This window comes from Sapajus apella, unplaced genomic scaffold (genome assembly GCF_009761245.1).
Source record: "Sapajus apella isolate SASKATOON/1434 unplaced genomic scaffold, GSC_monkey_1.0 scaffold21, whole genome shotgun sequence".
NCBI lineage: Eukaryota > Metazoa > Chordata > Mammalia > Primates > Cebidae > Sapajus > Sapajus apella.
Window position 1 is genome coordinate 25,702,308 of NW_022436961.1, and position 27,685 is coordinate 25,729,992.

At 45.6% G+C, this 27,685-nt stretch overlaps 1 protein-coding gene across 1 annotated transcript; it reads right to left on the reverse strand.

Annotated features, from left to right (window-relative positions):
* Window positions 1-1,984: 1,984 nt before the first annotated feature.
* TNFRSF10D (TNF receptor superfamily member 10d) lies at window positions 1,985-23,795 on the reverse strand. The gene is given in 12 exon segments (XM_032288024.1): window positions 1,985-2,317; window positions 2,501-2,573; window positions 6,068-6,250; window positions 6,462-6,700; window positions 7,269-7,320; window positions 7,632-7,796; window positions 7,798-7,840; window positions 8,877-8,945; window positions 8,947-8,975; window positions 9,710-9,834; window positions 14,577-14,676; window positions 23,518-23,795. Coding segments are annotated over 12 exon segments (1,446 nt in total). The 5' UTR covers window positions 23,665-23,795; the 3' UTR covers window positions 1,985-2,096.
* Window positions 23,796-27,685: the final 3,890 nt, after the last annotated feature.

Here is a 27,685-nt window from a genome sequence, read left to right on the forward strand (position 1 = left end):
TATTTGGCCTGGGTATAAAGGAAAACCAAAACAAACTAACACTAAAAACTCCCAACAATTTCATGTTGTCAAGAAGCTTACTTTACAAAAATAAGCTTAACCAACACTGATAAGGCTGATATTCTAAATGCATCTTCAAGAAAGGCCTCTGCACAAGGGACAAGGGAGCTGGGACCAGACTGGCTCCCTCTGGGCTCTGAGGCCGAGCGTACTGCACCGAAGGCCTAGGAAAGGCAAAGACCAGGAGGCAGCAGTACCCTGTGCCTTCCAGAAGTGCAGGGGACAACACGTGGGACACCAGATGGAAGTGGGAGAGGACAGAAGTGCCAAGACCAGAAGGACCACCCCCTCCCCCTCCCAAAACTCCACGAACACAACACTCTGAATGTGCCAGAATCTTCAGGGAATTCTAACTGTCCCAGCCAAACCAGTCCCGGAACAAGAGAGCACGCAATGCCTTGAGACAGAAAACATGGAAACTCCTAAAATGACTATAACTGTAAATTATCCTACCACGACTGTACTACTGTGGAGAAGAGTTTGCTGGAAAGAGGCTAAAATGATTACTGAGGCTTTTAGGTAAAAGAGTAGAATGGACACAAGAACAAAGCATTAACGCGTCAGCCATTCTAGGTCCCGTTGTCACAATGTTTAAGAATTGCTATTTCTGAGTTGAGTCAGATGGTTACAGAGGGGCCAAGCACCTCAAACAGGGAATCCGTACCCTAAAATGCTGCCCAGGGGCTCAGGGTCACAGAGCATCAGAAGCGAGAGAGGCCGTCCACTCCTGAGTCAGCAACCATTTCACACCATTCCCAAACACCATCCACTCTTCCCCCTTGATGCCATGAAAGATGCTGGGGCAGATGAACACCCGCTCTGCCCTGAGCCCAAAGGACGCCCAAGATTCACTCATGTGCAGCTGTAAGGGCACTTGACAGAAAAGCTGTTCACAGTCTCAGATCTCACTGTCCTTATCTGCTGTGGACAAGCAGGAAGATGCAGTCTCATGCCTGTCCCAGCAGGACTGACCAGACACATGGCTTCCCATAGATCCCACCCTCTCCAAAATCCTGGGCATATGTAAACATCTACTTATAAATAAATACATGTTTTAAAATATTTATAAATAAATACCACTATACACCTCTAAAATTATCAAGTAAGACAGGCTGGCCCCTTGAGAAGCTGCCAGCCATCAAACCCTGGTCCAGTCACAGGGCGTGGGAGGAGACCTGGAACACAGGCACTGCCTCCCACAGAAGGAGGATTTCTCCCTCTGTCGCTACTTATATTTCCAGTCATTTGTGACTGCTGGTTTGCATCCAGGCAACCCAGGTAAACAGCCTAATAAGTGCATTTCTTAGAGTTTTTCCATGCTTACATCATTATATAAAAAATCAGAAAATGAAACATGTACATGATATAAATACTAAGCAGTACAAATGTTTCTCTACTTCAGGGAGGTAAGTCCCAATAATCCTATCTTAAAGCTCAAAACTCGAAGTCAAATCCTCTTAAGTCCATATGCTCATGACTTAGCATGGGGCTTTGTCTTGATAAGCTCATCATTAAGTCAAAAATATCCTAAACTGAAAATGCAGGTAATAGCCAGATCACCCAGTTCTAAAGTTAAAAAGTTGTAAGGCAAACCATCGTGGCTGTGCGTCATCTGTAGTTAGATAGAATTAATGCACACACCAGCAGGGATGGAGCTCACAATACAAGAAATAGGAAAAAAGACTAGTCTCATGATGAAGAACTGAAATTAATGACATCTTAAAACCACTTTATTTCTTTTTGAGATGGAGTTTCACCATGTTGCCCAGACTAGTCTCAAACTCCTGAGCTCAAGTAATTCACATGCCTCAGCCTCCCAAAGGTATAGGTTTACATGTGTGAGTCAATGCACCTGGCCTAAAATGCCCTTAATACACAATCGTATAACTCAGTGCCCCAAAGAATGTTATATAAATTCCTGCAGTTTGCTTATCACACACAATATTTTATAAAAATTACTCCAAGTGCATTGACAAAGTGGTAAGACCTCAGGTAAGCTGCACCATACTGGACAGTAGAGTTTGCTGAGGCGTGGGTCAAGCACTGGACTGTCTCTTCCAGGCTTCCTCCCTTTGTAAGAGAAAAGGTAAACCAGAGAAGCTGTAGTTTCCTGAAGAGATTGTTTCACAGGCAGGACGTAGAGGGCCTGCATCACCTTCTTCATAGAGAGGCTTTTCGGCGCCCACCAGTTGGTCCTGAATTGTTTCCCTCACGTGTCCTTCTTCCAGTGTCACCGAGGCATCCAGCAAGGTGTTGACTGAGAAGAGGGAAGAAGAGACTGAGGGTCCTGATGCTCCAGGGACAATCAGCCCAGGATTGGCATAGGACCCTGCGCTTGCGGCAGTGAGTGCTCCAAAAGAGCTCTCAGCTATGGGGATAGCGGGTAGGATTGTCCCTATTCCCTGCCCTCCTGCTGTGTCTCCAGGCACAGCACACTTACTCTCAGTGGGGTCAGCGTCATTCACTAGAACCTGCAGCCTCCTCCTCTGACACCCTTCGGCTTCTGACTGTCCCTGTAACACGCAGTGGGGAAGGCTGTGATCAGTCAGGAGTCCTGCAGTCCAGTACTGACCCCGACCAGCCAGCCCTGACACCTGCAGCACTTCCCCTCTCAGGTCTCCATGGAGATGGAGATAACCCTCTAGTTCTGCGTAGCTCTCAGGCTCTATGTGATGGTGGCTCATTGAGACATAAGTGACATGCAGTAAATGCTCACTGTGTAAGTGTTCTGCCCAGCTCTGACTACTGTATACACTGGGGTAATCATCCCCTGATCAAGACATAGAACATTCCCACCACCCCAGAAAGTCCCCTTCTGCCCCATCTAATCAACTCCCACCCACCTTCACAGGAGATGATCACTTCCTTACAGAATTTTTACCAGCAGAAGTCTCAGCAGAAGACTATATATGAGGGCACCCAGGAAAACCTAACAAAATGATTCATTCCAAGACTGTAAATGATCTTGGATCATTAAGCCTGTACCATATCAATAGGGTAATTAAATAAAACATCAATCTCTATGGAGGCTGGAAAGACATTTGGTAAAATTACACACCAATTCTGATTTTTTTCTAAACATTTTAGAACAGGAGGCTGCATTCCTGAGGAGGAGAATTTCTATATGAAACCAAAAGTGAACACCATTCCTAAGGGTGACATGTTGGAGGCCTTCCCCAGAAATCAAATCAGGACCCAAACAGCTGCCTTCCTAAGCACAGCTGAACATTGTTCCGAAAGGTGTGGTCTAGGCAACAAGATGGGAAACAAAAATGAGGCAAGACTCTTGGAAGGGGGCAGACACACTAATCATTTTTTTCAATGTCATTTAAAATCGCTAATAATGAAACTATAATATCGAAATATAAAAAACATAACAGATGCAGTAAGTTTCTAACAGAATGACAGGGTTTTCCAACTCATAATGGATACAAAATACCCAACAGCCATGAGAAGAAACAGGAATAACTTATTTGAAGAGTAACATGAATCACAAACCAGTTACAACAAAATGCTTGACTACCAATTCTATCTTCTTTGATAAGGGAATACAGAATATTTATGTTATTATTATTATTTTTTGAGATGGAGTCTCACTCTGTCGCCCAGGCTGGAGTGCAGTGGCGTGACCTCAGCTCACTGTAACCTCCACCTCCTAGGCTCCTGAGATTCTCCTGTGTCAGCCTCCAGAGTAGCTGGGCCTACAGTCATGTGCCACCATGCCCGTCTAATTTTTTGTATTTTTATAGAGACGGGGTTTCACCCAGTTAGCCAGGATGGTCTTGATCTCCTGACCTCATGATCCACCTGCCTGGACATCCCAAAGTGCTGGGATTAAAGGCATGAGCCACTGCACCCAGCCTCTAGATTAATTTTTAATTTGAAAGTGAATTGAAAAAATGTGGGAAGTAATTGAATCATATGGATGAGTTCTTCCTGTCCTGTTCTTGTGATAGTGAATATGACTCACAAGATCTGATGGTTTTATACAGAGCAGTTCCCTGCACATGCTCTCTTGCCTGCCGCCATGTAAGATGTGCTTTTGCTCATCCTTCCCTCTACAATTGTGAGGCTTCCCAGCCATGTAAAACTGAGTCCATTAAACCTCTTTTTCTTTATAAATTACCCAGTCTTGGATATTTCTTCATAGCAGTATGAAAATGGACTAGTACAACTCCCTATTCACCAGATAATGCTGGGATATTTGTCTAGCCATATGCAGAAGAATGAAAACTACACTCCTACTTTTCACCATATACACAAATTAACTCAAGGTGGATTAAAGGTTTAAAAAGTAAGACCACGAACTATAAGAATCCTAGCAGAAAACCTAGAAAACACCCTTCTGGACATCAGCCATGGCAAAGAATTTATGATTAAGTCCTCAAAAGCAATGTACCAAAAACAAAAATTGTCAAGTGGGATTTAATTAAACTAAAGACCTTCTGCACAGCAAAAGAAACTATCACCAAAAATCAACTATTAACAGGCTGGACGCGGTGGCTCACACCTATAATGCCAGCACTTTGGGAGGCCAAGGCAGGCAAATCACCTGAGGTCAGGAGTTCAAGACCAGCATGGCCCAACTCACTAAAAGTACAAAAATTAGCCGGGCATGGTGGTGCATGCCTGCAATCCCAACTTCCACGGAGGCTGAGGCAGGAGAATCACTTGAACCTGGGAGGTAGAAGCTGCAGTGAGCCGAGATCATGCCACTACACCCCAGCCTGTGTTACAAGGAAGACCCTGCATCAAAAAAATAAAAATGAAAAAAAAAAAAAACAAAGAGTCAGGTGCAGTGGCTCGCAATTCTAATCCCAACACTTTGGGAGGCCAAGGTGGGCAGATCACAAGGTCAAGGGATTGAGATCATCCTGGCCAACATGGTGAAACTTCATCTCTACTAAAAATACAAAACTTAGCTGGGCATGGTGGCGTGCATGTAGTCCTATCTACTCGGGAGGCTGAAGCAGGAGAATCACTTGAACCCAGGAAACAGTAGTTTCAGTAAGCCAAGATTACGCCACTGCACTTCAGCTTGGTGACAGAGAGAGACTCCGTCTCAAAAAAGAAAGAAAAAAGAAAGAGAGAGAGAGAGAAGAAAGAAAGAGAAAGAAAGAAAAGAAAGGAAGAAAATATCAACAGAATAAACAGACAACCTACAGAATGGGAGAAAGCATTTGCAAATGATGCATCTGACAAGGGTCTAATATTCAGGAATTATATGCAACTTAATTAAACACACAAAAAGCAACCCAATTAAAAATGGGCAAAAGACATAATTTGTATGTCTTTAAAAGAAGCCATACAAGTTGTCAACAGACATGAAAAGATGCTCATCATCATGAATTATCAGAGAAATGCAAATCAAAACTACAATGAGATTCCATCTCACATAATCAGGATGGCGATTATTAAAAAGCCAGTAACAACAAATGTTGGCGAGGCTATGAAGAAAAAGGTACATTTTTATACTTCTGGTGGGAATGTAAATTAGTTCAGCCACTGTGGAAAGGAGTTTGGAGATTTCTCAAAGAATTTTCAAGCAACTACTGTTTAACCCAGCAAACCCAACATATACAGAAAACAAAACAAATCATTCTACCAAAGACACCACTACCTATCATAGCAACGACATGGATTCAACCTAGGTTCCCATCAGCAGTGTACTGGATAAAGAAAATGTGGCATATATACACCATGGAATACTGCACAGCCATAAAAAAGAGTAAAATCATGTTTGCAGCCAAATGGATGGAGCTGGAGGTCATCATCCCAAGCGAATTAATGTAGGAATGCAAAACCAAATACTGCATGTTGTCACTTATAAGAGGGAGCTGAGCATCAGGTACTCATGAACATAAAGACGGCAATAACAGACACTGGACACTACTAGCACTATGCCCACTACCTGGGCCAGGAGAGCAGAGGCACTGCCCTCTCCCACTGCCTACAAAGCCCTGTGCGGGCAGCAGGCCAGGCATGACACAGTCCATCCTCAACTCACCAGCAGATGCTGTGGCTCCTCTGGTGACTGTACAGTCACACCCATTGGCTCTGTAAGCTCCTGATCTTTGATTTCCGGCTCAGGGACGTGGGTGGGCTGTGAGTCTCTATAACTCAGGGTCTCGTTGTGGGCATTGTCCTCAGCCCCAGGACCTCATGAGGGACATAAACACCAGGAAAAGACCTTAGGAGGAAAACCACCCACTTAAGTTCACACCCAGGGTTCAGGTTCAGAGTCCCCAGTACACAGCTAGACCTTCCATCCCCAACCCCTTCCAATGAGGTCACCCAAGGCAGCTGTGATTCAGCATATTCAGGACCTACTGCTGAGGCAGGGCAAGTGGTCACCCCGTCCCCAGGGTGCAGGCTGTGGGTGAGGGTGTCACTCAGGCTGCAGGAAGGACAGGGCTGCAGCATGGCCCATAGGTCTTTGTGGTTCTCAGAATGACCATGTGTCCCCCACAGTCAGCCCAGAACCCCCCAGGCCATGTCAGAGAGTCAGAGCCAACATGAGGACAAGGAATTGTGCCCACCCGGGCTCTGCAGTGGATGGGAAGCTGTTCCTGAACCCCTGATCCCCCAGTTTCTGGAGAAACCAACTTACTCTGAACACATTCGGGGTTCCCTCCACCACCTGGAAGAGAAGGAGTATCCTTAGCAGGTGGGGAGGGGCCATGCAGTACCACCCTCCCAGAGGACAGTGGGGGGTAGGGGCAGGCTGGGGGCTGGACACTGGACAAGGAGCCCTGGGCCTGGGGCAGGAATAGGACCTTGCAATTCAGGGACACCCTGAGGTAGTGGAATAGAAGGGGAATTACTGTAAAAACAAACGTGGAAAATCTGTTTTCTGCTCTGATGAAGGCTGAATAAAATCCCTGACCACTTCTCATTCTGACCCTTGTCACCTAGTTGATAAGCTGACTGCCCCCTGCCTGGCTGGGCCTGAACATGGGAGAAACTGGCCCTGCCCTCCTGGACTTGGCTGGGAGATGAGGAGACCCCCAGCCCTGGGAGAGGACTGGTGAGACCAGGGTCCTGGGGGGTGTAAAGGATGTGGGGATGGGGTGATCACAAGGAGGAAGATGGAGCCAGGCTGGAGACACTTAGACTAGGGGCAGGGACAGGCATTTCTGTCTCTGGGAACCAAGTGGGAGAGGGCAGGGCAGAGAGTGCCCAGTGCTCCGCCCTCAGCCAGCACCTACCTGAGCAGATGAGTTTCGGGAAAGAAGTGAGTTTCTTCCAAAATAAAATCATGTAAACAGCCGGGCGCGGTGGCTCACGCCTGTAATCCCAGCACTTTGGGAGGCCGAGGCGGGTGGATCACAAGGTCAAGAGATCAAGACCATCCTGGTCAACATGGTGAAACCCCGTCTCTACTAAAAATACAAAAAATTAGCTGGGCATGGTGGCACGTGCCTGTAATCCCAGCTACTCAGGAGGCTGAGGCAGGAGAATTGCCTGAACCCAGGAGGCGGAGGTTGCGGTGAGCCGAGATCGCGCTGTTGCACTCCAGCCTGGGTAACAAGAGCGAAACTCCATCTCAAAAAAAAAAAAAAAAAAATCATGTAAACAAACACAACCACAGCCACAAACAATATGACCCCTGTGACAATCTGTAGGATGTAAGACACAGAGGCAGGAGTCCCCGGGCTGGTGGTCACTGTCTCCTCCGCAGCTGGGGTTTTCCCAGTGGAACTGGCAGCTGATTCGTCAAGGCACTTGATGTCGCTCCAGCAATGTACAATCCCTGACCTTGACCATCCCTCTGGGGCACCTGGGTACACACAGGGAGGGAGAGGGGACTCTTGAGGGGAAGCTGGCCAGGTGGGATGAAAGAGGAGTCACCCTCCTGCCCAATGTCCCTGAGAAGGCATGAGGAGAAGGACAGGCTCCTCGTGTCTGCAGGGCCCCTCCATGCTGCCTGGTTGAGGCTGGGGAAGGGTCTGAGCATGCGCACTTCAGCCCCTCGGCCTCCCTGCTCTGGGGTCAGAGCTGCAGCTCCAGGAGGCATCTGTGCTGGGCACACACTGAGCTTCCCTGGGCTGCAGGGGAGGCCTGCGTTAGGAGGAGCCGCACTCCAGGGGAAAATCACAAGCCCATGTAGCCACCAACTGGGCCCCATCCTCCAGTTAACCCACAATACAAGTGAGCCCTTGCCCCTCCCTGTCTGCTGGTTCCTCCCAGTCACAGCAAACACTGGAGGGCCAGAGAAGAGCAAATTACTCTTAGCCCTTAAAACGAATAGGAAAAAGAAGGACTTACTGAGAAATCAGAGGCCAGGGGCAAGGCCGGCTGGGTGGGCTCAGCTCCTCATGGGACCTTAATAGAGCTCCACCCATGGCCTTACTATGACTCTCGTGGGCTGGGGGCACTTTTGTCTTTATGGGTCCCTGTCTGCATAGAAAATACTAAAAATTACATTCTTTTAAACCAACTTGGAATAAGGACAAATACAAACCAAGCTGGATTTAAGTGTCTTCTTCTGATTTCAAAAGGAAATCACATTTCCTAGGTCCCCTGAAAAGTATCAAGGGACCTGGAAATTTGCCTCTTGTGCCCAGTGAACACTTCAGCCTGACCAAAGGGACTCGTGCTGGGGAGGAGTGGGAAGGGGCTGCTGCAGGGGGCAGGGGTGGGGACAGGCAGATGGACCAGGAGGGGCCACCACAGGCTCAGGAGACCCCACAGGCTCAGGGATGCCTCATGGGGCTGGAGGCTCCATTGGGTCAGGGGAGAGAAAGAGGTACCAGGTGACTCGGGTCTTCTCAGGTTCCTGAAAGTTGTCGGGGGCCCCCTGACTGCTGTGTCACCTTATGTGGCACTTCCAGCACATCTCAGTGGAATTGTCATTCCGGAAAGTTCCTGGCTTGCACCGACACTCTGTCTCTGGTCGTGGTGCAGGGACTTAGCTCTTCTTCATCTGATGCCAGAGCACAAGGTTTTGGCAATGAGTTTCCCTGACATGTCCCTTGACCCTTCCTCACCACCCCAACCCCTCCCACTCTGCTCAACTCAGTTTGCCAAGGAGTTCTGAGGGCCGGTTCTACACCAGCACACTCGGGGCTCGTACAGGACACCCAGCCTTCAGCTGTTACCAATACTCAGGGTCATACAAAAGGACCATGATTCATTAATTATTACATCAGATTAGGGGAAAAGCACCGTTTGGATCACATGGTCAGTAGCAAGGGAAGCGCAGGGCATCACTGGAGAGGCTCTGCAAGGAGAGAAGCCCTTGGGTGACTTCCGAAAAGCCTGGCCTTCCTGGGGAAGAGGGAGGGGCCTGAGAACCTGAAGGCTGAGTGAGGCCGAGTACCTGCCAGGAGCACAGAGCCCGGGGAGAGAGCCTGGTCCTGGAGAAGATCCATGCCAACACTAAAACCCAGTCCTGTCCACTCAGCCAGGAGTTCTCTGTGCTGTAATCATGCCCCCACCCCCTTGCAGCCAGTAGTTTAGAAGATTTCCCAGCCCAGTGGCATGTATTATAAAAAAGGATTTCTATTTTTTTTTAATCATCCAAAGTCACAATCATGGAACAGGGTATGATAAACACCAAGCTGGGCTGGAACTTCGTTCCCTGACCCACATTGGCTGCAACTCCCGCCTCATCACTCCGCACGCCACCTCTGGGCAAGGGGTCCACACATTCTGTACCTGATTTACAAACTGTACATAGGAGGCAGGCAGGCAAATTGTTGGAGACATTGGTATAATCCACACCCTCTGTGCACCTGATACAGGCTCCAGTATGTTCTGATCTACGAGATCCTGGGAAGGGAGAGGAAAGCCAATGAATATCCACAACACTGTTTTTCAATATGTAATCAGTATAAATCTCACAGAATTCCCAGAGGCTGACAGTGGCTGGGAAACTCCTCTTTTTGCCCTCAGTGGAATCCAGACAAGGAAATCTACTCTTCCAGGCTTGGTCTTCTCATTAATTCTGCATCTATTACATACCTTTGAGTGGCATTGCTGAAAGAAATATAACACAAACCACATAAGAAATTCAAATTCCATGAGAACCATATTAAAATAGTAAAAAGAATGAGGTCAAGTTAATTTTAACAATCTATTCTGAACCTAAAATATCTAAAACACTACCCTTCAATATGTAATCAATATAAATCTTTGAAGTATTTTACTTTTTTTAAAGATGAAGTTTCATTCTTGTTGCTGAGGCTGGAGTACAGTGGCACAATCTCGGCTCACTGCAACCTCTGCCTCTCAGGTTCAAGCGATTTTCCTGCCTCAGCCTCCCAAGTAGCTGAGATTATAGGCACCCACCACTACGCCTGCCTAACTTTTTGTATTTTTACTACAGACAGTGTTTCACCATACTGACCAGGGTGGTCTCGAACTCCTGACCTCAGGTGAGCCACGAACCTTGGCTTCCCAAAGTGCTGGGATTACAGGCATGAGCCACCATGCCACCCCCAGTCTATTTTTTTTTTTAATAAATAAAACAACAAAATAAAATCCAACCTCTTCTACATGTGATCTGCCCACGCTGCCCACCTGACCTGTCTGCTGTCCACTCACTACAGAGGCCCTGTCTTTGCTCAGTATCCCCCAGCCCCTGGACCCTGGGCCTCTCATTCCTGAGGAGGCTGCTCAGGAGCACTGTTTCTGGCTCTCTGCAATGCTAGCCCTGTTCAACTTTGGATGTTGGCTAAAATCACCATCCCTGAGAGGCCCCACCAACCTGTCTCACCCATCACTTAATTATTATTCATGGTTCCTATCAGGAATTTCTGATTGTTATTTAATCTGTGTATCAATACTACCCCAGAAAAAAAGGTTCCATAAGGGCAGGGCCTCGTTTTATTTTTGTTGTTGTTGTTATTGTTGTTTGAGACAAAGTCTGGCTCTGTCACCCAGGCTGGAGTGCAGTGGTGCAATCTCAGCTCACTGCAACCTCTGCCTCCCGGGTTAAAGCAATTGTCCTGCCTCCGCTTCCCAAGTAGCTGGGACTACAGGCACATGCCACCACACCCAGCTAATATTTTGTATTTTTAGTAGAGACAGAGTTTCACCGTGTTATCTAGGATCATCTTGATCTCTTGACCTCATGGTCAGCCCACCTCAGCCTCCCAAAGTGCTGGATTACAGGCAGGAGCCATAGCACCTAGCCGAGGGCAGGGCCTTTTATAATCCCGATTAGTATGGTGCCTGACTCACAGAAATCATCCAACCTATCCCTATGGAATAAAGAAACAGAAAGTGCAGGAAACAGAAGTCTGGAGGGACATAGAGATAAGGGCATGATCAGCGTGAGCTATCAGTCTTAGATTGTGCCTTCCGGCTAGCGCTACAAACCCAGGATCCTGGCCCACCTCCACAGACTCAGCTTCCAGGTCTGCCCTAGTGCCACATCAGTCCCCATGAACTCACGCTCCAGGCCCTTCCCTGTGGACCTAGGGATGGAACCCATCACAGCACCTGGCTGACATCTGCAAACTTAAGTTCAAGGCCCACTCCAGTGCCAGTTCAGCACACATGGACACAGGCCTCAGGTCGCCTCTCTGGATACAGCCTCTGACCACCCTTGAACCACACCACATGGCCTGCCCAGAATCTGTGAACAGGCTGCCTGGTGAAGGGCGTTCCCTAACAGAGCCAGTCTGTAAAGACTGGAATAAATCCCTGCTGCTTCAAAGCACACATTCCAATACATTGCCACAGGCTGCTGAGCAATCAGGGAACCATGACAGCACCAAAGAAACAAAATAAAGCATAGGTAACTACCCTAAACTAATAGAGATTTACAAAAGCCTGACAAAGAATCAAAAATACGCATCTTAAAGAAGCTCAGTCAGCTACTAGACAATACAGACAGACAACTACGTGAAGTCGGAAAAACAATACATGAGCAAAATGAGAAGTTTCATGTACATACAGACACCATGCTAAAGAACCAAGCAGAAATTCTAAAATTCAACAACAGAATATCTGAACTAAAAAATCCCACAGACAATATCAACAGCGGAGCTGATTAAGCAGAAGAAAGAAATCAGTGAGCTTGAAAACAGATCATTTGAAATTACCAAGTCATACTCAGGAAGAAAAAGAAAATAAAGAATGAAAAAGAGGGAAGAAAGCCAACAGTACCGATGGTTACTGTGAAGCAAAACAATATATGCATTATGCTGCTGTGGGATGTGTTGGGTTTGGGGTCAGGGAGGTGAAGAACAAATTGCTATATCAAAAAACAATTAAACAAGGAAAGGAATTATTAATTGGGCAAAAGATGCTGTGGTATGATTGGGTTTTAAACAACTTACATTGGGCCTAAAAATGGATGTCAAGGCAGCAACTCTTATATAAATTTATGACACTGGCGAAAGATTTAAAAAATGTAAAACATTGATGAAAGATATGGAAAGTGACACAAATAAATGCACAGTACATGTTCATGGATTAGAAAACTCAATGTTGTTTAATCATCCATACTACCCAAGATGATCTATAATTCATTGCAATGCCTATTAAAATTCCAAAGACATTTTTCACCAAAATAGAGAAAATAATTCTAAAATTTGTATGGAAATGAAAAAGACCTCAAATAGCCTAAGTGGTCTTAAGCAAAACAAACAAAAAGAACAAAGATGAAGGCATTATACTACTTGATTTTAAAATATATTGCAAAGGTATAGTAATCAAAACTGAATGGTCATGGCATAAACAAAGATAAATAAACTGATGGAATGAAAATAGTGAACCCAGATGCAAATCAATGCATTTACAGTCTACTGATTATAGCAAAGATACCAAGGACACAAAATGGGAAAGAACAGTCTCTTCAATATATGATGTAGAGAAAAGTAGAAGTTAACATACAGAAGAATGAAATAAGACCCTTATCTCACATCATATGTAAAAATTAACTCAAAATGGACTAAAGATTAAACATAAGCTCTGAAATTGTAAAACTACTAGAAGACATAGGGGAAAACCTTCATGATGTTGGTCTGGGCAATGATTTCTTGGCTATGAACCCCAAACCACAGGCAACAAAAGCTGAAATAGATGAGATTACATCAGACTGAACAGATTGTGCACAACAAAGGAAACAATGAAGACAGTGAAGAAACAACTACAGAATGAGAGATCAATATCCAAAAGATCCAAGATTTTTGTTAATATCCAAACTACACAGGAACTGAAACATCTCAACAGCAGGCAATCAAATAATCCAATTAAGATGGACACATGGGCAAGGAGCCTGAATAGACCCTTCTCAAAAGGAGACATAGAAGCAGCCAACAGATACATGAAAAACATGCTCAACATCACTAATCACCAGGGAAATGCAAGTCAAAACCAGAAATATCACTTCACACCTGTAAGAATGGCTACTATCAAAAAGACAAAAGATAACAAGTGTTGATGATGATGATGGGGAGGAAAAGGAACGCTGGTACACTGTCGGTGGGAATGGAAATTAGTGCAGCCATCATGGAAAACAGGATGGAGGTTCCTCAAAAAGTGAAAAATAGAACAACTATATGATCTAGTCATCCCACTATTGGGTGTACATCCAAAGGAAATGACATCAGTATGTTGAAGAGACATCTTCCCTCCCATGTGCACTGGAGCATTATTTACAATGGTCAAGACAAGGAATCAACCTAAGTGTCCATCGATGTTTGAAAAAGTATAGAAAATGGAGTACACAGACACAATGGAATACTATTTGGCCTTAACAAAGAAGGAAATTCTGTCATTTGTGACAGCATGGATGAACCTGGAGGATACTATGCTAAGTGAAATAAGCCAGGCACAAAAGACAAACACCTCACCATGTCACACATGTAGAATCTGAAAAAGTTGATCTCAAAGAGGTAGAGAGTAAAATGGTGATTACCAGGGCTGGAGTTGGATGGTGAGTTGAAGAGATGTTGGTCAAAGGATATAAAATTTCAGTTAGATGGGGAGAAATTCAAGAGATGTCTGTGGGGATGGTGACTACAGTCAATAAAGTAATGTGTTGTACACTCCTTCCTTCTACTCACAGGGAATATATTCCATGGAACAAACTCTGCACGTACTCAACTCCCTGATATAAATTGGGATGGTACTGCATATAAGCCAGGCACATATGCTTTAAACCATCTCTAGATTACTTGTAATACCTAATACAATAGACATGCTATGTAAATAAGTGCTATACTGCGTAGCCTTTTATCTACTTTTATTGACGGATTATCATTTTTATTGTTTTCTCCCACATATTTATGATCTGTGGTTTGTTGCAGCCTCGGATGCAGAGCCCACAGATGAGAAGGGCAAACAGGTCTTATCCCAGGGCTCTGGATCTGTACAGTTGAAAATTGCTAAGAGCAGATTTTAAGTGTTCTTACCACAAATACACAGTAAGTATGTAAATTAGCTGGATTTAGGCATTCCACAATGCATACATAGTTCAAAACATCATAGTGTATACCATAAATATATACAATGTTTATCTGTCAAATAAAATAAACAGATTTTCAAAAATAAGAGTACACCTGGTGGACACTCCTCCTTGAGGCTGTGCCTCTGTTGCTGTGCGGCCACTGCCAGCTGGGGAGCTTGATCCTGCCAGAGGCTGGGACAGTCAACTTGGACCTGTGGGGATAAAGCATAGATGGGCATGAGCAGCTTCCAGACCTCACCTCTCCCAGGCTCCATCTCACATTCCCTTCATCCCAAGTGACAAAAGCCATCAGAACTTACACCTTTTTTCCAGCTCCGAACCTTCATTCTTTTGTATGTGTGTCTGTCCCTTGGCCTGTTAGGGCAGCTATTTTCTATAAAGAAAAACACCTCTGTATCCTTTCCTCATATTATAACATAAAATACCTTTACCCCAGAAAATGTGAGCAAGAAGAGTTATTTCTGTTTTTCTTTTGATAGAGTCTTGCCATGTTGCCCAGGCTGGAACGCAGCGGCTATTCACAGGTGTGATCATAGTCCACTACAGCCTGGAACTTCTGGCCTCAAGTGATCCTCCTGCCTCAGTCTCCCAAGCAACTTGGATAACAGGCATGCACCACTGTGGCTGGCAAGAAAAGATTTTATAAGAATAATAATAACAATAAACTACATGTGAGCCCCTCAAGCAGAAATAGCATCTAATATATTTAGTTTGACCAAGTGTTTAATTGACCAGTGGGTGAATTCTGTCTCTGTCTCTCACACATACAGACACACACATAAACATATACATTTTTACAAATGACAGTTATATATAACCCTGAAGAAAGTCAGGCTATAGCCTCAAACATTAAGTCATTAATTTCTGCTTTACAAAGGGCTTTGACAAACTCTTCCTACTAAATATCAAAGTGTCACAGAAAAAGATGAAATTCAGGGATTTTGGCCATGATCTCTGTGTTATAAATGACAATTAGAAGACAACTAGAGAAATTGGAACACAGTCTGCGTATTAGACAGTGGTAATGCATTGATGTTAATTTCTTTGTTTGTAGAAAGTACACACTAAGCAATTCAATAATGGCCTTCATCAGGTCAACAGCTATTATTCAAATGGTTTTTTTGTATACTTTTTGTAACTTTTCTAACTTCGGAGTCTTTTAAAGTATAAAATTAATTTAACTGTAAACAGATCTAATTACATTTTATATAATTTTGCCTCTGAGCAAAAGCAAAAAGGTTACAATAAAAGCTACTTATGTTGGGCTCAGTTCAACTGCCTGGATCTAAGCAAGACATACCATAGTGTTGGTCCACATCAAGGCCTGTCAAGTAGTTGTTGACAGTGAAGCTAAGGCATGTTTCCCAAATCCTTCCTTCTCGGGCTGGGCTCCCTCTAGGTTCAGGCAATGTCTGCGTCTCCTTTCTCTGCTCTCACAGTCTTACTCCCTCTCATCCAACAAAGTGTTAATTAGGTTGGGGTTTTTTTTTCCCCCTTTCTGAAGACCAACTTTTCATTTTGTCAATTCTTTTTTTTATTATTTCTTTCTTTGATACAAGGTCTCCCTCTGTCATCCAGGTTGGAGTGCAGTGTGGTAATCTCTGCTCACTACAATCTCTGCCTTTTCTGCCTCCCAGGCTCAAGTGGTCCTCCCACCTCAGTCCCCCAAGTGGCCCAATTACATGGGTCCCAATGCCCATGTAATATTTGTATATTCTGTACAGCTGGGGTTTCGCCAGGTTGCTCAGACTGTTCTAACTCCTGAGCTCAACTGTTCTGCCTCCCAAAGTACTGGAATTACAGGATTACAGGCATAAGCCACCACACCACAGTCCATTTGTTCAATTCTTTTTGTTGTTTGTATTCTATTTCCTTCATTTATGTTTCCAAAATTTATGTTTGGCTTAAACTTTTTTTTTTTTTTTTTGAGATGGAGTCTTACTCTGTCACCAGGTGGGAATGCAGTGGCATGATCTCAGCTCACTGCAACCTGCACCTCCCAGGTTCAACCGATTCTCCTGCCTCAGCTTCCCAAGCACGACATCACGCCCAGCTATTTTTTGTATTTTTAGTAGAGAGGGGGTTTTACCATGTTGGCCATGATCTCAATCTCTTGACCTTGTGATCCATCACCTCAGCCTCCCAAACTGATGGGATAACAGGCGTGAACCACTGCACCTGGCCTGTTTGGTTTAAATTTACACTTATATTTTATGATTGATTAGTGTACATGTTCAGGCCATAGATTCTATTTTTTTTTCTTTTTTTGACAGGTTTAATGAGACACAATTCACATAATTATGATTAGTCATACAAATTCACCCATTTAAAGTCCACATTTCAGTAGTTTTTAATATACTCACAGCTATGCAATCATCACTATAATCAATCTCAGAATATTTTCACCACTCCAAAAAGGAAATGCATATCCTTCAGGAGTAACTCCCCATCTCCCCAACCCCCAATTCTCTCACAGGAACACTGCTGGATATTCCACCCCCGCACTGTTAGCCACTTCCCGCCGGTTTTCAGGTTATATTGTCCTTATTATTTATTTTGAAATATTTTACCTTCCCTTTTGATTTCTCTTAACCATAGATTTTTTTCTAGAAGTGTGTTATTCAATAACCAAATTTTAGAATTCTCTATGGATACTTACTGATTTCCAGTTTAGTTTCATTAAGCTTAGAGGTCATTTTGTACGTATTATAGCCCAGAACCTGGTCTATCTTGGCAAGAGTATCATAAGCATAGGAAAAAAAAAAAAAAAAAAGAATCTTCAGTGGATGTTCTACTCCTGCTCTTTAAATGCCAGTCATATCAAGGTGGTTGATAGTGTTCAGATCGCTTGCCAGTTAACTAGCTGGTGTTCTCATCGGCTCATTCTATCAATTGCAGAGAAAGGGCTGATTTAATCTCCTTCTCATTCCATTTTTGCATCATGTGTTTTTAAGCTGTATTACCAGGCATATACAATTTGTGGTTATTATTATACTCCTTGAAGAATTCACCTTTTTAACTACAACGGTCCCTTTTGATCTCCCATAATATTCTGGGTCCTAAACTTGCTACAGTAGTCAGGTATGAGCAGGGCAGGAGAGAGCTCCCAGCTTCTGACACTAGCAGTTTTGGGTGACCATCAGGGGGTCCTTAACTGTTTCTCTAAAGTATTGTTGATTCCAGAAAAAGGCAGTCTGCTAATACAAAGAAAACACCTGAAAGTGATCAGCAGCTTCCCAATAAGATTTTTAAAGTGGGGAGAAATGAGGCAGGATCCCTGAAGTGTGCCAACCTATCAATCCCCAAGTTGGGAGGTCAGGCTGTGCACTTGGCTTCTCAAGTCACCTGCTTGTCCATCTTCCAAGTTGTACTTTCCTTCTTTTCTTTCCTTTCCTTCCTGTTCTAAAGCTTTTCAATAAACTTTCACTCCTGCTCTGAAACTTGCCTCCATCTCTCCTTCTGCCTTATGCCCCTCAGTCCAGTTCTTTCCTCTGAGGAGGCGAAGAGCTGAAGTTGCTATGGACCCCTACGGATTCACCGCTGTCAGCATAAGGTAACTCAGATCTCATCCACTGCTAACATAATCAATTTCATCTGACATTGACATAACCACAGCAGTTTTCCTGGCCTTACACTTTTTCCATCTTATTTACTTTCAACGTACAGCATCTGTGTGTCTTCAACTCCCCTCTCGTATAGACAACATATGGTTGAGCCTTGTTTCTTCAGCCCTTCCAAGCATTTCTGACTTTGAACTGTATTGTCCAGTGGATTTACAGATAGTGCAACAATATAGTTGAGACAGACCTGTACATTTCGTATTTAAGCTACGTCTAGTCGAATTTTTTGGCTCCTTTTTCCTTGCACATTTTAATGTTAATTACCTTTTAGAATCCCATTTTAATTGGATACTGACTTTATATGTATACATATTTCTATGATCTATGTGCAAGAGCTATAGGGAATACAGTACAAACTTAAGTGCTTATATTCTATTTAAGATTTTTTAAAAATAGATTGAGGTATAATGGATATGAAACAAAGTGGACATTCTTGAACTAGGTAGTTTGGTAGACTGAGATGTATGTATACACTGTGGAACTATTACCGCGAGAAGATAATGACATGTCTACTGCCCTGCAGTGTTTCTTCATTATTCAGTGTAATCCTCTCTTCTGCTGGACCCCTATGTCCCCAGCAATAATTCTTCTGCTTTTTGTCCTAATAGATTAATTGCATTTTAATAAGAAGAGGAATCAAATGGTATGCATTCTGCTTGGATTTTTTCACAACATGATTTTCTGTGTGTGTGTGTGTCTGTGTGTGTAAGTGTGTGCTTTTTTAGACAGGGTTCCACTATGTTTCTGCAAGTGGTCTTGAAATCCTGGGCTCAATGGATCCACCCACCTTGACAGGAATGCAGGTGTGAGCCGTCGCACCCTGCCCACCCTGGCCTATTGACTATTATGAATTAAAGGCTATTGAAAAACAGCAAGTGCAAGAAGATCCTTTTGACCTCTTTTGTGTTTCCTAAAAACAGGAGATGAAAGTCCCCAGGGAAACATAGAACAGCCTCCTTTTAAGGATGACAAGTCGAGGCTAAGAGAGTCCTGTGCAGCCCTTGCTAGAATAGAACCACTTCCCTTTTTAGCCTTCCTCATAGTTACTTGCTTCTTCACAAGTTACTTGGTAACTGACTCTTACTGCTTTTTCTGTGACAGGTAAAACTTGCATTAAATAAATCTGTGTGTTGGTCGGGCATGGTAGCTCATGCATGTAATTGCAGCATTTTGGGAGGCTGAGCCGGGCATATCACCTGAGCTAAGAAGTTCGAGACCAGCCTGGCCAACATTGTGAAACCCCATCTCTACTAAAAATACTAATATTAGCCAGGCATGTGGCAGGCACCTGTAATCCCACCTACTCGGGAGGCTGAAGCAGGAGAATCACTTGAACCTGGGAGGTGGAGGTTCCAGTGAGCCATGATTGCCTCATTGCTCTTCAGCCTGGGCGACAGACCAAGACTGCATCTCAAAAAACAAAAAAACTATGTGCTTTTCTCCTGTGCACCTGTCTTATGTCAATTTAATCCTCACTCTCAGCCAAAAAAAGCCCTTAAAGAGGAGGCTGGCTTCCCTCCAGGACCCTCAATGGTGACTATAACCAAACAACAGCCTCAGGCCAACAAAACCACATCCTGTGGCTCACACCAGTGCAGCCTCCCTCCAGCACGGCCTCGGTGGAGGAGGTGAGGCAAGGGTGGTGAGACCTCAGGCCTCTCTCATGCTACCTCCTATTAGTGATATGATCCCTACTGTCGCCTCTCCCACCACACTGTGGGCTCCAGGGAGCAGGATTCACATGGGGCTCGTTTGTCCTCCCTGGCTCCAGCAGACTCCAGGCACAGGTGTTCTCAGAGTAGAGGGTTCACTGTCTACTTCCTGGATGAATCCCTTTCCCCCAAGCCCATAAGGTGAGTGCAGTGGTGGCCTCAGCTCACCGCCTAAGGACAAGCTCCAGGCTGTGTTACAGGGAAGGGACCCCAAAGAGCCTGTGGACTCTGCTGAGCAACCATAGGAGCTCCCAGAGGGCCAAGTACAGGGCAGAGATCTGGAGAAGCAGCTGCTCAGAGAACTCTAGCCCTGCAGAGGCACAAATATGGCTGCTATTATACAGAAGGTGAGGCCAAAAATGCTAGAGACACTGCTCCTGCATCTCATTTTTGCCACTTTTAAAACAGAGAAAACAACCTGCCGTCCTCTCCCTGGGTCGTTAGGAAAATCCACCACATGAAGATGTGCAGTCTCTGGCTGGGAGCAGGACACCAGCTGCCCAACAGCACAGGCTTGAGGCCTGGCACTGTCCCCACTGTCCCCACCTCCAACCTGGAAGTTAGGGCTTCGCTGCCCTGCCACTCCTGGATACAGACAGAGAGGATCAGAACTGGGACTGTAGCCCTTCTGTATAAGCTGGGTGAGCAGCCATCTGGGGCCACGTGGATGGAGACCTTTCCTGCTCACTCTTCAAACTGCGACCCAGGAGTAGAACTGGAGGCAAGGCAGGTGAACCAGGCTGTGGCCCTGCAGCACCATCGCTGCCCTCACTTGAAGTCTGGTTCCTCTGTTCCTCCATGGCCCCTCCCCACGGCGCTCCACCCCAGTCTTCAGAAGCTTCTGCCCAAGCTCAGGGAGCCCATACTGAGGTGCAGGTAGGAGCAGGTGCAGCCTCTGCTGGGTGGAGGACACGTGCCCTGAGGATCCAGTCCAGAGAGACTGACACCAGCCCTGAGGATACGATTTGTCCTCCGACACCTGCAGACACAGCCCTCTGAGGTTTACACAGGGCTGCTGAAGATTTTTATCTCCTCTTCATTTTACAAGCAGGAGCTGGGGCCACACCAGAGTCACAGAGCTGGAGGGAAGCATGGCAGGGCCCAGCTGTTCCCAGCCTCCCATCCCAGGAGTCCTTGACAGCCTGAGAGTCCAGGATTCTGAGATGTAAGAACTTCTGGATTCCTACTTAGAGAGAGAGGAATGACCTCTCTAAGAGATGTGGAAGGACCTGACCCAGAGATTGACAGAGTCAGGACCTGGGTCAGGAACTGAGCTCAGCTCCAGGCTCACCTGATGTTATCCTGACAGCCTGGGGCCACAGACCTTATCTCCATTCACAGGGATGGCAGGTGGCAGGGACTGGCCCCAGCTGACCACAGTTTCTCAAGTGCACAGCTGGGAATTCAGTCTCCCTGCCTCCCTCCCCTGCTGTCTCATCTGGGGTCTCCAGGTCATATACTCCCAGTACATTTGTGAACATCTACAGAAACTTCTGAAATCATTTATACCATAGAAGTAGAAGTAAATTTCTACTTCTAAAGAGGTGCCCAATAAGCTGGTGCACATGGACATGTGGACACACTATACATACGAAGGTATTTAGAACAATGCTGTTGGAATTAGCAAAGTCAGGATGGGATCTCACCAGCTGCCCCTAGGCGGCAGCAGTAAATTAAACTGTGACTCACCCATGCAGTAAAATACAATACCTTGTTAAAAAGAAGATGAATCTGAATGTACTGCCATAGAACATCTAATGTGATTTGTGTTCGCTCCAAATTTTTAAAAGCAATTGTGCATTGAAATGCATTTATGAAGGCAAGACTGACAGAGGGATTAAAGCCTCCTTTGGGACATAGAGAGCTCACATTCCAAAACTGTGAAACTCAGGCTGCTGACCTGTGTGTGTACACAGGTCACCCACACATTCTGTCTTCAGGACCACTGTCCTGACACAGCCATTCCTTGAGCTGCCTTCAAGGAAGGTCCACCCACTATAAACTAAAGAAATTAGTTGTGTAATTTTTGACAGGTGAAAATGATACTGCTTTTCAGAATTTAACATTAATTTATTCAAAGAAAACATGCAAATGGCCCCACTCCTCCCCCTGCCGTTTTTTTTTTTTTTTTTTTTTTTTTTTTTTTTTTTTTTTTTTTAGGGATTTTAGAAAGTGCTGTTGGCAAAAATCTCAATCACTCTGGAAAAGTTTTGGAAGTCTGCACATTTTATTTATTTATTTATTTTGAGACAGAGTTTCAGTCTGTTGCCCAGGCTGGAGTGGAAATGGCACAATCTTGGCTCACTGCAACCTCCACCTCCTGGGTTCAAATAATTCTCCTACCTTAGCCTCCCATGTAGCTGAGATTACAGGCGTATGCCACCACACCCGGCTAATTTTTTGTGTTTTTGGTAGAAACAGGGTTTCGCCATGTTGGCCAGGCTGGTCTGGAACTCCTGACCTCAGGTGATCCACCCGCCTCAGCCTCCCAAAGTGCTGGGATTACAGGCATGAGCCACTGCGCCTGCCCTATTTATGTATTTAAATTTTATTTATTTATTTATTTAGAGACACAGTCTCGCTGTCACCCAGGCTGGAGTGCAAATGGCGTCATCTCAGCTCACGGCAACCTCTGCGTACCAGTTTCAAGGGAATCCCTTGCCTTAGCCTCCTGAGTATCTAAGATTACAGGCACCTGCCCCCATGCCCGGCCAATTTTTGTATTTTTTAGTAGAGACGGGGTTTCACCATCTTGGACAGGCTGGTCTTTAACTCCTGACCTCGTGATCCACCCGCCTCGGCTTCCCAAAGTGCTGGGATTACAGATGTGAGCCCCTGCACCCGGCCCGTTTTATTTATAATATGTCCTTATTGTGCACACCACTGCCAATCTCAGTTTCCAAAGCCAACTCGCAAAGAGAACTTTATTTACACCGTTTATGCTGAAGGAAGGGTCAGCCCCGGGTCCTACCTGTGAGAGGCAGAGGGGACACACGGGTGAGAGTGGAAGACCCTGACTGCAAGGTTAAGAGCTTCCTACCCTTGCTGACATTTTCAGGTCAGAGGAAATAAAAGTTTAAAAAAAAAAAAAAAACAAAAAAACAGCGTTGGAAAGCTTTTGCTTTTCTTTTCTTTTTTTTTAATTAATTAATTTATTTTTAAGATGGGGTTTCACCATGATGGCGAGGCTGGTCTTGCACTCCTGACCTCAGGTGATCCACCCACCTCGGCCTCCCAAAGTGCTAGGATTACAGGCGTGAGCCACCGCGCCCGACCTGGAAAGCTTTTTCAATGGGTGTTGAATCAATCTCCGAGCGCGTTTAACAATGTAAACATAGGGTTACTGTTCTTAACTAAGTAAGTAACCAAAGAGGCAACCGCTTTGTGGCTTCCAGAGGTTCATTCATAAGTTTCCATACTGACTTTTCATAAGTTTTTCATAAGTTTTTTCATAAGTTTCCATACTCCTTCCATTGATTCTGGAACTCGATCCTCACCGCACCTGAGAACGGGGGTGACCCCGCGCTCTGCTCCTCCATCGCGGCAGGGTCGCTCGAGCCCAGCCCCGAGACCGAGTTCTGCCCCCGACTCCAACGAGGTGTTCGTCCTGCCCGGACACGCCCGTCTACAGGCGACCAGGGTCAGGATCTTCGCTTCGTCCCCCTCCCCCTCTCCCCCTGCCCCGGCCCAGCCCGCTCACCGGCAGCAGAACTGCGACGACGAAGACTAACTGAAGGGTCCTGGGGTCCCGGAGCCATAGCCTGGTTCCAGACGCCGTCCTGGGTCCTGGGTCGCGCCCTGCTGGAGCCGTCGAGGCGGCCTGGACGCTCTGTCCACGAAGATCCATGAGAAGGAGGAGGGTGGAGGCACTTCGCCGCCGAACTTTGGGTCAAAAGCCCCAAAATCAATCAGAAAGCGTCCGGAAATCCTCCCCGTAGCTCGTGCCCGCGGAGAACGTCCCACACCTGCTCTGCGCGATGGGAGTGGAGCGCAGCATTACACCCCGGGGACGTGGTCACTTGTAGTTACTCCCCGCAGTCCCGGGACGGGTGGTTGTGGCCGCTGCGGTAACCCAGGGATTATGGTTTGATTCTGGATCCTGCCCAGGCTGGACAGCACAAGGGGAAGGAGGGGAGGCGCCTCCCACTGAGCTGCTGTAATGGGGTAGTGAGGGTCAGAGGCTGCACTGGAGGCCCGTCCTGAGCCTGCTCCCTCCCCGGGACGCCTGCCTCTCCTCTTCCTAAACCCTGATCTCCCTCCCGGCCTAAACACTTCGGTCCACTCAGCTGCTGCTCCCACTCCCTCCTCGCACAGCCGCCTCGCTGACCACTGCACTCCTGCCGCTGCTTCCAGCCCCCTTGCTGCTCCCACCCAGCTCTAAGCTTCTCTGGCAGGGGCCTGGCACCCCTCAGTAGGGGTTGGGGTACTGCTCCAGGCTCCCCCTGCTTCTCACCTGCCCTGCCCATGAGCTCCTGAGTCTCACTTGAAGCCCTGGGCTGTGAGCTGTGGCTTGAATCCTCCACAATCCTCCAGTCTCACCTTTCCTCTTCTTACACTTGACCTTGCTTTTCCTCCTGCTCTATTCTCCCATTTTCCTCTGTTTTCCCCCAAGCCAGCACTAGGTAGGGCTCTCTGTGTATGACCTTTCATTATAGGTGACTCCAAATGTCAGGAAAAGGGACTCTGTGCCCTTTCTCCTGACATTAGGACCCTGCCCAAAGCCCCCCTCCCCCAGAAAACATACAGGCAATAAACATCCTGTAAAGTCCCCTCCAAAGATGAAGAGTTTGGCCTGTGTGCTCAAGATGGCAAAGGTGAGAGTCCAGTGTCGGGCTCCACCCAAATACCAGCCCCTCTCCCCAAATCCTCAATCACCAGTGTGCAGGGGGAAAGAATTTCTGAATATTTGACAATACATCTTTGGCCACATTTCTGATCACATGCATTAGTCAACTGCCTAGAAGAAGTAGGATATCAGGGTTAGCCCATAGAGGTGCAAACACACACACACACACACTCACACACACAGAGCTGTGATTCCTACTGAGAATGTGTCACTTTAGATCTGACATCACTGCTCTTTTGTTTTCATTTTTTCTAACTAGGAAAGAATTAACTGACTTGGATATCCATTTCTCTGACTTGTGTTTCATATATTGATCAGTAGTTTAAACTCCTTTAAGTTCATTTTTTAGAATTTGTGTTGTCTGGAAAGACAGGCTTCACGCTTCCCAAATACTGAGAACAGATTTCTGTTTTTTTATTTGCCTATTCTTTTTGTCTTAGATTTTAATGTACAGAAATTTTAAATTTTAAGTAGTTAAATCTATGGGTGCACTTTTGTTTCTTGGTCGTAAGCTTAGAATGTCCATTGCTCAATATAAAATAAGATGAACTTCTCTAATTTCTTAAGGAGGTTTTATTAAATCATTAGATCTGTAGCATATAGTGATATAAAGTCCATGGACATTACTTCTGATGTAGAAAGTGTGACGTTGCCCTTAATTTTTCTATGTTACTCTCATCTGTCCAACCCCAGTAAGCGACTGATAATTCCCTTCCTCTCAACCTTGTGGTTTATGGTGTTTATGGAAGTTTCACTCTGTAGGCAGAAAAGTGTTAGTCATTTCCGGTGCTGAATTCTCAGGCCGTCTCCAGGCTCTGAGCTGATGGGTGTGGCAGAGCTGAAAGCGCCGGTGCTCTGATTACGTGGTTGGTTCCAGTGGCAGCCGCACCCTCTCCTCCAAGAGCCACCTAGTGAGCATCAACTCAGGAATGCTGGAAGTCGTTTTAAGATTAAAAAAATAAAACCCTTCTCACCACAACTGTTCAGGAAACATCAATGTTTTGAATCTTTGTCCCCAAAACCAGGAGCAGAGAAAAAAAAATAATAGATGTTTCTTATTATGTCCCAGCCATGAATACCTGGAAGGAGGATCACTGGGGCCATTTCAGAAGCAGCCTACCACCGGCCCCATGTGGGCGCAGGGGAGAGAGGCCTTTGCCTGGAGGATGGACAGGGAGTGTGACTGACAGTGTTTGCCGATGTGAGTCGCTAGACCCTCTCTCTTCTGGTGGTCCGTGAATCAGAGCCTTCGCACTACATATTGGAGTCTGGCTGGCCTGTTTGAGGAACCTGTCTCTCTACAATCATTAGATTTCTGCATGAAGATTTAGCATAAACTCCCTGTATAGGATAAAACCATTTTTTTTTCTTTTTTTCTTTTTTTGAGACAAGGTCTCGCTCTGTTGCCCAAGCTGGAGCACAGTGGTGTGACCTCAGCTCACTGCAACCTCTGCCTCCTGGGTTCAAGCGATTCTTCCCCCTCAGCCTCCCAAGTAGCTGAGATTACAAGTACCTGCTATCATGCTGAGGTAACTTTTGTATTTTTGTAGAAATGAGGTTTCGCCATGTTGGCCAGGCTGGTCTTGAACTCCGTATCTCAGGTGATTCACCCACCTTGGCCTCCCAAAGCCCTGGGATTACAGGCATGAGCCACCACACGGAGCTGAATTTTCTACAAAAATTCTTATCATTGTCAATTGTCCTCCTGTTCTAAGAACCAGAATAGGAGAACGATTTTGCTAAATGGCTCTCAGCCCCCATTGAGACAATATGATGCTTGCTTATTGATACTATTAACATGGTACATTATTTTTGAACACATTCACATTCTCAGAATAAGCTTTTACTTTAGATTTTCTGAAGTACCCTCATCTATATGAACGTCATTAGTCTCCTAAAAGCTGGGGAGGAGGTAGCTGTGTCTTGTTGGAATGGTGGAAATTGCCTAAAAGTAGCAGAAAGAGACTTTATGGGAATGGAGGATATTCTCTGTCTTGATTGCATAATGGTTACATGTAAGTATATAGCTGTCATAGAAGAAGTGAAACACTTGAGAAGTGAACAGCTGAGGTTGTGTGCAACGGCTCACACCTATAATGCCAGCACTTTGGGAGGCTGAAGTGTGCAAATCATTTGAGTCCAGGAGTTCCAGACAAGACTGGGCAACATGATGAAACCCTATCCTGCTAAAAATAAGCACTAGGCTGGGTGCAGTGGCTCACACCTGTAATCCCAGCACTTTGGGAGGCCGAGGCAGGTGGATCATGAGGTCAGAAGATCTAGACCATCCTGGTTAACAGGGTTAAACGCTGTCTCTACTAAAAACACAAAATATTAGCCAGCCATAGTCTGAGCTACTCGGGAGGCTGAGATAGGAGAATCGCATGAACCCAGGAGGCGGAGGTTACAACGAGCAAAGATCGTGCCACTGCACTCCAGCACAGGCGATAGAGCGAGACTCCATCTCAAAAATAATAAAAATAAATTTTAAAAATTAATACATGAATTAGCCAGGCGTGATAGTGTGTATCTCATCCCAGCTACTCAAGGGGCTGAGGTGGGAGGATTGCTTAAGCCCAGGAGACTGAAGTTGCAGTGGGCTGAGATTGCACCACTGTATTCCAGCCAGGGTGACAGAGTAAGCCCGTTTTTTTGGTTTTGTTTTGTTTTTTTAAGTGAACAGTTTACTGCATTAACTTACATCTCAGTGAGCAAACAGGGACAGAGAATCTGTGAGCTCTGCAGGATGGGAGGTTTATGATCATTCCCATGGACACCAAAAGAGAAGACCTGACATGGTCCTGTAGCTGGCTGCTTCTCAGGGTCACTACTGGAATCCACAACTCCTGACTCTGATCAAGAGGCTTCTCCACTGTCTTTTACAGTCATCTAAAGGCTGAAGGTTCTCAGGTGAAAAGGATGAATGAAAATCAATGAATATCACTTGTTTCTTTATATGTTCTTTAAATGAGACTGTACAAAACATAGCCTCGTATTCTTGGCCCTCCCTCTCTAAGGAGAG